Source organism: Lathamus discolor, chromosome Z (genome assembly GCF_037157495.1).
Source record: "Lathamus discolor isolate bLatDis1 chromosome Z, bLatDis1.hap1, whole genome shotgun sequence".
In the NCBI taxonomy this organism is placed as follows: domain Eukaryota; kingdom Metazoa; phylum Chordata; class Aves; order Psittaciformes; family Psittacidae; genus Lathamus; species Lathamus discolor.
Genome location: NC_088909.1, coordinates 36,959,001 through 36,973,299, shown reverse-complemented (window position 1 = coordinate 36,973,299; position 14,299 = coordinate 36,959,001). Strand labels below are relative to the sequence as shown.

Genomic DNA, 14,299 nt, shown 5'->3' with positions numbered 1-14,299 from the left:
TTAGAAACAGTCAATTACTGTCTCCTAACCCATACTGATTCCTTTAGCTCTTACTTTTGACCCTGGACTGTTTGGTGGGAATATGTCTAAGACTTTAGCTCAGTCACCATCACATCAACAAAAGGGATGAAGACTGAGTTTGTTTACTTGACCTGTGATACAGGAGAGGGAAACCTTCAGTAACTGTGTTCTTCTTCTTTTGAAGATAAATGAAGAACTGTTTGCACTGTTTGGAATGAAACACATTGTGTTGTCTTATCCTCAGACAGATCACGTAAATGCAAGAACATGCAAAACAATCAAAGCTTTCCTTAACAAATACTGCATCAACCATCCAAACGATTGGGATGAGCATTTGTCTGCTATTGCCTATGCTTTCAATTTGACAGATTTGGTATGTCAAGGTTCTTCCTCTTTTGACTGAAGTCCCCCCAAATATCTGCAAAGCTCTATGCTAAGTTTGCTTGCTTTTTGCATCCCATTTAAATAGGAACCAGGTCAAACCACCCCATATACCCAAATGTTTAATCGTAATCCACACGTTGCTGAGCCAATGAATGTATGTGCAGAAGGAGAATACAGTGTGTTTGCCAAAATATTTGAAGCAACTAAAACAGCCAGTCAAGCTCTAGAAGAAGAGAAAACCTCAGATTGCCAGGTAAATGTGTTTACTAGTAAGAAGCCAGAAGATAAAAGATAAAAATCTTGAAGTATAATTAACCTTTAAAAGCAGTGGGGGGCATTGTGTGCTTTTTGGTGTTTCAGTTTTGTGTTTTTTTCTTTTCTGTTTTTTTTTTTTTTTGTTTGTTTGTTTGTTTGAGTTTTTTTGCCTGTGATCCCTACATTCCAGTGTAACAATACTCATATGTACTAGGAGGGAGTAACCTTAGAAGAGACCTATTGCCAAGAGATTCATATCTGACTTAGTGGGCTGTGTATCTAAGAAACTGAAACCCATTACCTATGGACTGTTGATTTATAAAGATGAATTAAATTTCTTCAGAATTCTTCAGCCCCACATATTGAGTTACACACGTCCAATCCACTTAGTGTACTGCTTCGGCGTTATTAGCTAGTTCTATGAAAATTCAGTATTAGTTTTGGAAAAAAGAAAATGTGATTCATATATTTTTCTGCAGGTGGAGAAAAACACTTCAGATGAACAGAAAATCAGAAACAAAATCACTGTCAAAAGGAAGCCAAAGCAACTGAATACCCTGCGACTTAAAGTTGGCCATGAAGTCCTCAGGCAAAGAAAAAACTGGTGGAAAGATGGTCGTTTCCAGTCGGAATGGATTGGTCCTTGCATTATAGATTATATCACAGACAATGGCCGTGCAATATTAAGAGATGTCACAGGATCCAGGTTGAAAAGACCCATCAAGATGTCTCACCTCAAGCCATACATAAGAGCATCCAGTGAAAAAGGTATATGTATGTGTGTGTGCATATTTCATATTTATGGAGAGATTTAACATTTTGGTGTTGTTTGGTTTTGGGTTTTGTTTGTTTAGGGTTTTTTAGCTTTTCTGTCATGTCAGTTTTTAGAAAACACAAGCTTCTCTTTGGTTTAGGATCATTGAAAAGGAAACCAAATTCCACTCTAATTGGCATGTGCAGTTAAGCTTTGGCTATTGAAAATACATACAAACTGCATTGAGATAGTAATTTCTTCCATCACCCCTTAAAGCTGAGTGACTTGCAAAGCTGAGACTAATTCTGGAATTTCATGTGAGAAGGCAATACTTATGCCAGTCATCAATTACAGATTTCATAACCAAGATACTGTTTTCATGTTCCAGGACACTATTTTTACTGTTGACTGTTGGACAGTCATTCTGGCTTCCTTCCTCATTAAACTACTGATCCATAAGGAGGAAGTCATATGCATGTCAAGCCTGCAGATAATCTCCAGCTGCTACAATGACTTTAGTAAATTGTGTCGTAGTATAAAAAGTTAAATGTAGTTGCCTTTGTAGGATGAGAGCATAGTATGTTTACCTGTAGCAAAGCAGTATGTAAACATAGAGTCTCTTTCCTTTCCCAGGAAGTGACTAAAGATCAGTTGTCTGATACCGGCAAAAACTTCAACGATGAATGGTTATGAATACTTACAAATCTTAAAATTATAGACTGATATTCATATATATTTTCATTGTGTAGAGAGGCAAACCAGATTTTGCCAAAATAATAGGTGTTTTTTATCAAACAGCCTAACAGCAATCAAGAATCAAGAGTATTATTTCAGGTGGATAAGAACAGTGAAACTAGGCAGTGAATGGCATAGTGAATGTCATCTGTTTTCATCCATAAAGAAATGCATGTATCTTTGTAACAAAGGACTTCTCTCTATTAGCAGGGGTCTACTTTTTGTTATCTGCAGCTGCTATGGTGTAAGTCTGGTGGCAGATACATTTAGTTGTAACCCACGCGTTGCTGAGTCAATGAATATATGTGTGGAAGGAGAATACAGTGTGTTTGCTATGGTGTAAGTCTGCTGGCTGTCCCTCCAGGCTGGTGGCATAACCTTGGATGGCAACAAAGCATTTGTAATGTTCTCTGAAATCAAAGTGCAGAAAGTACTTCTTGGGCAAGGATATTTGTATCCTTGCCTCCCAACTTTGTAAGTGATACTAAAGTGTTTTGTTTGTTATCTTGCTCCAAAAATCTGAAGTGTGTCTTGTATGTATGGCACTTCAAGTGTGTGAATTTGGGAGTTTTAAAGGGGAAAACAAAGCCTTAAAATGGGGTGCTACTTTTTTTATTTGAGGAAAAAGACTTTTGCAGGTAAGAACAGTCAATCAGAGGAAAAGTGGTTTTTTTTCCATAACCTTTTGTAACACTCTCTCAATCCTGAGTCAGTGCATTGATGGAGCCCTTGGTACAGGCATCAAAGACTTGCAGTCTGGGTGTACCTGGGTTGCTTGCTGCCTGTATGTCTTTACAGCCAGGAAGAAGTTCCAGGGGACATCTCAGGCATACATAAAAATACATGTCTGAAGCAACATTTTGTCTTCCTTATTTGAGTGTAGTTTTCTTTAAATATTAAAATCAAGAGAATGCCTCTGTGTCCTGTGCTCAAATGATTTAGGAGTACAAATAGGCAGATTTAAGACATATCTGTAGAAACACATGGACAGAAAAGTGCAGTTTCACCTCCACAATAGCTCCCACAAAGGTCCCTGTCTGGACCTACATCTTGCAAAGGAATTTGTAGCCCCTTGTATAGAGATATGTGTGTTGAACAGTTCTTCTGACTTAACGGAACACTTCGTTTCACACTAGGATTCTCACGTTGTGTTGAGGTTACTCCAGAGAAGATGCCTTCAACACTGGAGCATGGGGAAAACGCAGTGTGTAGGGAGTCTCAATACTGTTCTTCCAGAGGCACCAAAGGAGCCTCAAGTCCTCAACAAGACTTATCCAGGAGATGGCGGCTCAGCTGACATGAGCAGCTGACTCATAGACAGTGACTCATAGACGGTGCCAGGAGGGATAGTGCCGTCCCTGAGTGGGTAAAACATTGCTCTAGGGAGCGTGAGTGACCAGGCATGCAGCGAATAGGGAGGCAAACGGGGCATTAATCCAGGAAACTGGGAACTTGTAACCAAAAAACCTAACAAATAAAGGATGAAGAAGACAATTAAAAGCAAGGGGCTTCCTCCAAAATCTGACGTCCCTACCCAGAACCACTTCACAGTTCTGCAGGGGGCTGACGAGGAAACACACACCTCACCAAATGAACATCCTGCTGATCCACCTGTAAAGAGGATCACTACTGGTGTCCCCAGGAATAAGCAGCGGGTCACAGTAGTAGGTGACCATTTTGAAAGGCACAGAGGCACTGTCTGTCAGCCTGACCCAGTCTTGAGGGACGTGCATTGCCTACTGGGGCATTGGATCAGGGATGTTGCTGAGAGGCTGCCTGGTTTAGTAAGTCGCATGGACTATTACCCACTTCTAGTGGTCCGTGTAGGTGCCATCAGAAGCCTGGAAAGCATTAAGGACTACAAAGGCCTGGGAGAGGTGGTTAGGGACTCTGGGGCTCAGGCAGTTTTTTCATTGATCCTCCAGGTGAAAGAGGAGGACCTTGAAAAGGCCGGGTGGATTTGGCAGGTTAATAAATTATTAGAACCATAATAGAACATAGTGGTTCTAAATGGTTAGAACAGAGGTGCCACAGTCAGGAATTTGGTTATTTAGAATACGGGACTCAATTTGAGAGGCCAGGTCTGCTGGAGGCTGGTGGAGCTGGTCTGATAAAGAAGGGGAAGAGCTGCTTTGGTAGGAGGCTTGCCAGGCTGCTCAAGGATGCTTTAAACTAGATGTGTTGGGGGACAGGGGCATCATTTCATCCCAACACATCCAGTCAGTTGTCAGCACCTCTAATAAATGCTCGGAGCGACGCAGAGATATTTCAGCCGCTCCAGCCAATGAGTCAGATTCATTTGGAGCTCGGCTCAGATGCCTCTATACAAACACCCTTAATATGGGAAATAAACAGGAGGAATTAGAGGTGTGTGCATGGCTACAGGGATATGATATCATTGGCATCACAAAAACGTTGTGGGATGGCTCCTGTGATTGGAGTGCTGGAATGGAAGGTTATAGGCTCTTTAGGAAAGACGGGCCAGGCAGACGGGGAGGGGAAGTTGCTATTTATGTTAGTGATAGCCTGGAAAGCATGGAACTCTGTCTGGGGATGGGCGATGAACCAACAGAGAGGTTGTGGGTCAGAGTCAAAGCTAGAACAGCAATGGGAGACATCACTGTGGGGATCTGTTACAGACCACCTGATCAGGATGATTCTTGTGAATGAAGCACTCTATAGACAGATAGGAGCAGCCTCATGCTCGCAGGCCCTTGTCCTCATGGGGGACTTCAGCCATCCTGATATCTGTTGGAGGGATGGTATGGCCTGGCACAAGCAATCCAGGAGGTTCCTCGATTGTGTGGAAGACAACTTCCTTCTGCAAGTAATAGAGGAGCCAACAAGGAGAGGTGCCATGCTTGACCTTGGGCTCACCAACAGGGAAGGGCTGGTTGGAAATGTGATGCTCCAGGACAGCCTTGGTTGCAATGATCACAAGATGGTCAAATTTGAGATCCCCAGGACAGTGAGAAGAGCATGCAGCAAGCTCACTGCCCTGGACTTCAAGAGAGCAGGCTTTGGCCTCTTCAGGAACCTGCTTACTAAGGTTCCATAGGATAAAGCCCTAGAGGGCAGCTGGGCTCAAGACTGTTGGTTGATATTCAAGGATCGCCTGCTACAAGCTCAGGAGTGCTGCATCCCAACTAGAAGGAGGTGCAGCAGAAGGGCCAGGAGACATCCTTGGATGAGTAAGGAGCTGCTGAGGAAAATTCAAAGGAAAAAATAAACTTACAGAAGGTGGAAGCAAGGAGGACAAGCAGCCTGGGAAGAATAGAGGGACGTTGTCTGGGAAGCTAGGGAGCAGGTCAGGAAAGCTATGGCCCAGGTAGAATTGAGGCTGGCCAGGGATGTCAAGGGTAACAGGAAGGTCTTCTATAGTTATGTCGCAAGTAAAAGACAGACTAGGGATAATGTGGGCCCCCTCCAGAAGCTATCAGGAGAACTGGCTACCCTGGATTTGGAGAAGGCTGAGGTTCTTAATGACTTCTTTGCCTCAGTTTTTGCTGCCAAATGCTCCTACCACACCCCCCAAGTCTTGGAAGACAAATGCAGGGACTGTGAGAATGAAGACCTTAGGTCCACTGTAGGAAAGGATCAGGTTTAAGATCATCTTAAAAACCTGAACATACACAAGTCCATGGGACCTGATGAAATCCATCCGCGGGTCCTGAAGGTGCTGGCGAATGAAGTTGCTAAGTCACTGTCCATCGTATTTGAAAAATCATGGCAGTCAGGTGAAGTTCCCGATGACTGGAAAAAGGGAAATATAACCCCCATTTTCAAGAAGGGGAAAATGGAAGACCCAGGGAATTACAGACCAGTCAGTCTCACCTCTGTGCCTGGCAAAATCTTGGAGCAGATTCTCCTGGATGGCATGCTAAGGCATATGAAAAACAACAAGGTGCTTGGTGACAGCCGGCATGGCTTCACTAAGAGGAAATCCTGCCCAGAAAGCCAACCATGTCCTAGCCTTCATTAGAAGGAGCGTGACCAGCAGGTCGAAGGAGGTGATTCTGCCCCTCTGATCCTGTGAGACCTCACCTGGAGTATTGTGTGCAGTTCTGGTGTCCTCAACACAAAAAGGACATGGAACTGTTGGAACAAGTCCAGAGGAGGGCCACGAGGATGATCAGGGGACTGGAGCACCTCCTGTATGAAGATAGGCTGAGAAAGTTGGGGCTCTTCAGCCTGGAGAAGAGAAGGCTGCGTGGAGACCTCATAGCAGCCTTCCAGTATCTGAAGGGTCCCTACAAGGGTGCTGGAGAGGGACTCTTCCTTAAGAACCCTAGTGATAGGACAAAGGGTAATGGGTTTATACTTTAACAGAGGAAGTTTAGATGTAAGGAAGAAGTTCTTTACTGTGAGGGTGGTGAGGCACTGGAGCAGGTTGCCCAAAGGAGCTGTGAATGCTCCATCCCTGACGGTGTTCAAGGCCAGGTTGGACAGAGCCTTGGGCAACATGGTCTAGTGAGAGGCACTCCCACCCATGTCAGGGGGGTTGGAACTAGCTGATCTTAAGGTCCTTTCTAACCCTAACTATTCTATGATTCTATGTAAGCAAGATAGGCCCTAACCTTGTCTTCCAAAACTGAAGTATTAATGCAATGTTGGCAGTCGCACTTCTAATTTGTCTGGTTAGAGTATTTTCATTTTATTTGAACTCATTTGGAAAAGTCAAGCACTGTAACCCTATTGGGTAAAAGAAAAGCTCAATAGTACTGTTACAGTAGCAGTTGCCATTATTACCTTTACATTCTGTAAATCTTTTATTTCTGTTTTTACTGCTTAGAAAAGCCTTTTGTGCTGCATTAAGATTTCCCAGCAAGATCTTGTAGTAGCCATGTTTCTCTCTGTGGGTGCACAAAATGAAAGAATCTGCATGTCCCTTTATTAAAAGTATTAGTTTGACAGGTAATTATGACGGATGTCAAGCTAGTCACTAACCTAGGAAAGAAAAACTCTAAAAACTCTAAAAACATTGCAAGCATTGTTTTGTGGATGTAATGAGATGTAGCCAAACATTTGATGCTCAGTGAAATTAGAAAATACACTGCTAACACTCAAACATTCTTGTCTTCTTACAGAAATTGTTTTAAAAAAACACTTTAACTAACTTTACTTTACTAACATTTTGAGTACGGCTTGAAGGATCTGATTTGATGGCTACTTTTCTTTTACAGACAACCATTACTTTTTACAAGGTGCAGTAGTTGTTGACCATGACTATATTGGCTTATCTGAAAGATCCTATAATCCAAGGCAACAAGACTCAGTTGCGGAAGGAGAAAGAAATACCTACGTGAGAGATGTCATGTCTGCTGTACAAATGTTGCCTGCAGCCTGCAAAGACCAGGAGTCAACAGATGGTAAACATCAGTCTGAGCTGACAGAAGATCATTACGTTGAATCAAACACTACAAAGACAGAGCAATGGCCTTCACCTTGTTCGACACTTCAGACCAAGATAGAGGATACTTAAGCATGGTCTTAAGTTACCTGTCATTGACAGTTTGGAACTTCTGTGGCAGATTGGAAAAAGAAATCCTTAGCCAAATCCACTTTCCTACTTTATGGGTATTGAAGTATATCCATATAGAAGATACAGAAGTACTGCAGCTACCCACTGGCTAATTTGTATGGCTGTTAAGAAGGGATTGCTCTGTTACCAAAACCAAAGGCACATGTAAAAGCAAATGTTCAGCTACTGTATGAATTTAGAGCACTGTATGTGTCCAGGAGTTAATTTATGTGGGTGTTGAGAAGCATTCAGTGACCAGAAGTACAAGCACAGCCTAGTAAAAGCACATGTTTTCATCATGTATTTGAATTTCAGATACAGTTGGTAACATAACTGTCTGGCTGTACCTGACTGTTATCCTCACAATGCATCACAATCAGGAAGCAGTGCATCATTTTACTATAATAACCTTTTCATTAATCCTTAGATAACTCATTTCTAATGTCATCTAAGGATTAATGAAATGTGTGAAGATACTGTGGGATGGGTATAATCTAAGCAACTTGATGTAAATTTTACCTCCGGTGTAGAGAAGCTGGTGTCCTCCTTTTCCCGTTATAAACCAGTTTCTTATGCTGAGAAGCTGCAAATTTTGATTTCTATGGCTTTTAATTTCTAGTCTAACCCACAGCTCTCAGATTTCATGAAACAGCAGAGCTGCCAAAATCAAGTACAGGTAGTGTTCTGCATGTGAAAATGTGTGGCCCTTCAGCTGCTCCCACTTATCAAAATTCTGCTAGGGTGAGCAGTTTGAATTTCTCAAAATCTTAATTGTATTTAGCATTCATTTGTGCCTTTTTTTTCCCCAATCATCTGCTTTCCCTTTGGCTACATCTTTCCAGAGCCACTACAGTTTTGGAGACTTACACTGACAGTGGTCAAGGGAAAGGTGAAGCATTGGTATTACTTATTCTCTGAATTCCTTGAGTAAATTTTTGGGCTCCGGACTTCCTGCTGAAGAAGATGGTGTTTCAGCTGAACAAGAATTATTTCATGTGGAAAACTGATGAGTGCAAGTCAGTTCTTTTTATAGAGGATTAACACAAAAGAAGGCAGCTAGCAGAAAACTGAATTTAGAAATTCAGCAACTTCTATCTGGTACTGTGGAAGGTTTGCTTATCTTGCTCTCTGAATGTGTGCTTTCCATCTTATCTCTGTGCTGAATGTTTTGTGACTTGTAACATGGGTGGAGGAAAGTATTTATGAAGAGTTTTCAGTTAATCTTAAGTAGTAAGATGTGGTCCTCACGGCTAATTAGGTTGTGAAAAGACCTCAGCCCTATAACAGGATCCTATCTTAAGATTCAAGTGAAAAATACTTGAAGCATTTTGTGTCTTTTGAAAATCCAGTCCTGCATATAAACTTTTTCTGCTCGAGACTGTTTCAGGAAAAGGGTACTGGGGGGCAGATGGGGATGCTGGCTTAATGGCCTCCTCCTCTATGCTGGCTCTAAGACGCACTTGGAGATGACCAAGCTTCATGTTGTCATTGACAAATGTATGCAAGCTGAGAAGACCGTCTTTCTGTTAGCTGCTGTTACCCCCAAGCCATCCTCTCCCCTGAAGACAGCTGACATTTAGAGTGCAGACAAGAAAGTGGGCTTGGTGAAATAATTTGTCTTGTTTAAAATAAACACTAGGAAATCCTGTCAAGCTAGTTGCAGCAGGAAAAAAAACAAACCCCACATGTAAATATGACATAATCAGTAATTGTTGATTTTTTTTTTTTTTCACCAGTAATGAGCTCTGTGGTTATACAGTATTTTTTCCCTGGACTAGTAGTTAAAAGACAATAATCTGTTTGGGTGCTCTGTGCATTGGGCATTGAACGTTTATGTCATGATGATGATGTGGCAGGCTGAATTATGCCTATGCTAATCCTTAACAGAGGTCCAACCCCTCCTCCTCCTTATGTACCTTCATTTTTTCCACTATGATTGACTAAAGTGCCATCTTCTGCTAGGATGGATTTGTTATATTGTGTGTGTGCAAACATGAAATAGCGTGCATGCAGAAAAAAAGGTTGGGTAAAAAGGGGAGTGTAAGGAAGCGCTCTACAAGACTGTTTTCTGCTTTATTAGGTGTAAGAGAAAACCAATCCCTCTTTTTTTTCTTACCTCTAGTGATCAGTTCCTTATTTGCACACAGCACAGCAGAGCTGTTTTCTGGGGAAGCTCTGGGGCAATGCAGGTGCTGTGTACTTGTTATAGCTACACTGGAGAGAAAGAAAATGCTACAGTGACAGAGGAATGGGAAAGCCAAAAACCAGTTTTCCATACTGTGTGATGCTGATCATTCAGGCTTCCTGGTAATTTTGATCTACTATATTAACAAGCAGACATTAGTGCCTCTTCAGTGCACGTAAGTGGGCCTTCTCTGCATGTGGGAAGTTCATTGGAATAAAATATACAGGTTTCAAACTAACGGCATGAAAAACAGTCCATGGAAACCGTGAAAAATGCCCACCAGGAAACCTGAGACATTACAAGCAGCACTCTGGGCTTTGGGAAGCTTAGAGAAACCACTTGCACCTTTGCAATAGCAAAGCATTGTTTGGTGTATGCTTGTGACCATGCTGAGCTGTGACCTGCCTACATTTGGTCTGTATTTTCACCAGTTTGGATGCATACATGGATGTCCACCTCTACTCTTTTTCACTGGCACAAAGGTTTGATTTATGATAGAACAATAGCAAATGACTATTTGGTAACAGAATTCCTAGAAATTCTGTTTCTAATTGAGTGCATGCCACAGGGTGGCAACTTGTTTAGAGGGGAGGAGCAGAAGAAAGTACAGCATGAAAGAAAAGATGCAGATGACCTTGTATCACACAGAACTGTGAATGTTTATGCTTTGGGTTTGTTTGATGCAGAACACAACAAAAACCACCTGCTAGTGGAAAGATGCTGTACTCAAAGTGTTTTACTATGGAATGAAAACTTTTCACCTCTTGTTTGAATACTTCCTGAACTTTTGTATAGTGTTTGCCCATTCCATGTTAAGATGTTCTTGCTTTCCATCTACAGTGACTTAAAAATTTTTACCTTCTCCCTAGAACTGAATGTTCCCTGGTGGAGAGCATCAGTCAGTCATGATTTGCTTTTCACAGCAAGCAGTTAACAAACCTGAAAATACCACTTTTAAAAGTCATATAAGCTTCTTTACTCATTTGCGTAGGTGTGACATCCCTATCAATGACCTTTTGCAGCAGACATCATTACTCTAATGACTTAGTGTCATAGTAACTTAGTATTCTCCAAATGTGTAATGGAGTATTTTTTTTTTGGATTACAGGGGAGTGGATGCTTTCAGTTAACTTCCTGGACTAGGAAAAAATGAAAGATGTGGGCTCCAGAGTCTCACAAGGTGGTGAAGACACATTATCTGTTGGCCTGAGAATACACTGCCCACCTCTGAGTTCTACAGAAAGAAATGTTGTGTTAGAAATTACCAGGACCGTACACTTTTAAATTAGAAGGCTAAAATTGACACAAATAAACAGGATTTAGCAGTGTCTTCAGGAAATGGGTATTATGCTCTTCTACGCTTATTAGAATACCTGCTATCCTGCTGTTTAAATATTGGTAATAAAACTATGTGGCTATTTGGAGTGAAAAGAAAGGCTCTTCCAGGTATAAGTAACCAGACAGTAACTTAATTTTAAAACATTTGATTCAGTAACTATTAATCCTAATTCCCCAGTCAGCTCCCCTTTCCTCCTCTCTACTTGTACACAAACAAGGACCAGATTTGCAAATACAAATTCAGGTTGCCTCATCTGCCTACCTGTGTGTCCGGTTGTGGTAGGCATTGTTGCAGGCTCTGAGGATAGGTGCATGGGTTTATCTTCCCACAGGGCTCCTGGCTGCCACTGTGTGCAGTCCATCTTACTGTGCAGCAGTGACAAAGGGATCTCCAGGAACCTTGCTGCGCTGGTAGCGGAAATAGGTATGCCATTAAGCAAGGCAGGCTGTAGGAAATACATCATCCCCAGCCTGCAAGGCAGTGCTGCCCTGCTACAGATTGCTAGTGCAGTGGCCCACAGATCACTTTGATACAACTTTCCATTATTTACAAGTCATTACTCAGGCGGTCTTTTTCTGGGTGCTTGACAGAAATCTCAGAGCTTTCATCAGCAGACCTGCAGTATTCAGAGCTGCAAGTGGTGGCAAGCAGCAGGTCTTGAATATATAAAGCGGTATCTAAGTAACTGGGTTAGATAAGAATAAATCAGATTTCACAAATTCAGCACTTAAAGTGAGTTGATGCCTTTTGACAATTTATGCCTTTAATCTCCATGCCTCGCATCTTCCATCTGTGCAAAGTGAATAGCACCATGTCAGTTCCCAGACATACAGAAAAAATACTCATTACTTTTCCTGAAGTTGAAAGGCACAGTGGCGAAAGCTCCAATACGAAAGCCCAGAAGTAAACGAGTTCCATATTTTGCGCAGAATTTCAGTGATATGCAGTAAATAATTCATGGGCTTCCCCACCAGACTGATTTTGAGTGTTTATCCAGTCAGAGGTATCATGCATCACTCACACAGATTAAATCCATAGGTAAAGGACAGCAGACTAAATAGGAACAGGACAAGATTTAAGACGTGGTTACGGTATTGCACTGGCAAACTTGATTTGTTAACTTGTGTAACTTAATTTCATAACTTGTGTAAGTAAGTTCGAATCCGCAGACGTTTGGGATTTATTCTTGGGTTTACATCTGAGCCATGGCTTTCTGCAGTGGCTCCCTGCTGAGATGGTCGCACGGTGGCAGCCTGTCCCTGCAGGACTACTCTGCAGCATGGTGAATACCTGATGCTCTCACAAAGTGCTGCCCAATGGTTTGTTGCTCAGAGTCTGTCCTTCCCAAACTTTGTTCTCGGCAAAATTAGCACCTGGTTACAGCTTTTGCTGTGTAATGACAACTGTGGAAGCATAAATATGTGTCTGAGAGCAGTGTGACCTGCAGCGTGTGAAGGCAGCATGACTGACTTGTCACGTAAGTTACTTGCTTACAGTACAAAAACAATCTGCTTGTGCCATTAGGTACTTTATACCATAGCTGCCAACTGTGGCGAGCATTCAGTACAGCTTTGCAGCTTCCTAAGAACTGGGCACATTTCAGTACTCGTTCAACCTTGGTTGCTGTGAGCTGGATCTCACATACAAATGCCATCCCTCCATTTTTGTGTGTGTTTTTCCTGAGCCCCAGCTCAAGAACCCACGGCAGACTTGTGAGATTCAGCCCTCTTTGATGGAATTAATTTTCTCTTGATGTGCTGCCATTGCTGAAAAAAGCAGTAACAAACATGGTGGGGAGGGTATCAAAGCACTGAGGAATGCAATGGCCTGGGCAGGGTTTTGCACTTAGAGCCTACATGGTAAGTAGCACCAACTTCAGCTTTTTACAGCTTGGTGTATGGTTGCCTTATCCCCTTTCTGACCAAATTCTCAAATTATAACTTAAAAAATAAAATAAAATAATAATAATAGAAGATTTAGGTTTCTTATACAATTCAGCTTGAAAAATAAATGCAGCTGCTGATTAGTGACAATTTCCCTAGTTTGCTGAACCATCACCACTGACTATTCTGTGGGAACAAATTGCTCCATCACATCTCTAAAATGGTATTTTTTGGCACAGTTCCATAGAAAAAATTTGCTCTACATCTTCTGTGTATTTTGTTAAAAGCTGTACAATGAAATTGCACTGAACTTCACTCGCAGGATGTCGTAACTTCATGTGTAACTAATTGATAGGAAACAGGAGCGGAAAGGAGCTGAGGAAAGGAGCATTCAGCAAACATGCCTTCATGACCTGTTGTATTTAGAAAGCCCTAGTGCAGCTCCCACATTGACTCCCATGCAGCTCTCCCATGTGCATCTCCAAGTACGTGTAAAACAAAGCCAGCTGGATGCTTCTTTAGGTTTTTCAGCCACCATGTCCAGAAACAGCAAGAAGTTCATAGGTTTTGCTTGGGTAAGTGTCTGCCACTGAAAATGATTGAAAATCCTCCCCTACACTGTTAGCTCCCATCTTTCCTTGTGCCAGTAATGCTTAGCTATGCAGATGACTCTACATTTTTCACAGGTATTGTAGAGGACTTTGAAGAGCAGTTATAGTGTAAATTTTGCTAACAAATTTGGATCATTCACAAAGGAGAAAAATATTTTCACATTTAAGAATTAAAGAAACAGGTAAAGCCATATCAGGGTGCTAAAACTCCAGGGTTTACTAGCATTTACTTTACACAGAAAATGTGAATTTTCTAATTTCAGCTCTTAACTGGACATTTGGGTATTTGTTGTGGTTTGGTTTTTTTATTAGTACCTTACATGAATCCACACAAACTATGCACTATATCTTAACATGGTCTTTTCAAATTTAAAATTGTGTTCTACTGTGCAATTAGATAATAAACTTGCTTTTGAATTGCTCTGATCCCCACAACTTTTATCACTAATACATAAGTGGTCTTTCAAAAGGGTTCCCATGTGTGTTTGAAAGGCAAGATAAAAATCAACAAACCCTTCTCTGTACCATGACTCTCACTTAATCCTAAACCTCTCTAGCATGGCAGACATCAATGACCTAAAAGTTCTGATAAAACACAAATCCAGCTTTGG

At 41.7% G+C, this 14,299-nt stretch overlaps 1 protein-coding gene across 7 annotated transcripts in view; it reads left to right on the top strand.

Moving 5' to 3' along the window:
- GIN1 (gypsy retrotransposon integrase 1) overlaps positions 1-14,114 on the top strand; it is a 32,068-nt gene extending 17,954 nt beyond the window's left edge. For 4 of the 7 annotated variants that reach the window (XM_065663429.1, XM_065663428.1, XM_065663427.1 and 1 more), the window contains exons 5-8: positions 206-394; positions 491-658; positions 1,140-1,428; positions 7,333-14,114. In XM_065663429.1, the coding sequence (XP_065519501.1) occupies positions 206-394; positions 491-658; positions 1,140-1,428; positions 7,333-7,631 (945 nt within the window). In that variant the 3' untranslated portion in view covers positions 7,632-14,114. The remainder of the gene's footprint in view (positions 1-205; positions 395-490; positions 659-1,139; positions 1,429-7,332) is intronic. The other 3 variants (XM_065663431.1, XM_065663430.1, XM_065663432.1) reach the window with 3 other exon arrangements.
- The last annotated feature ends 185 nt before the right edge of the window (positions 14,115-14,299 follow it).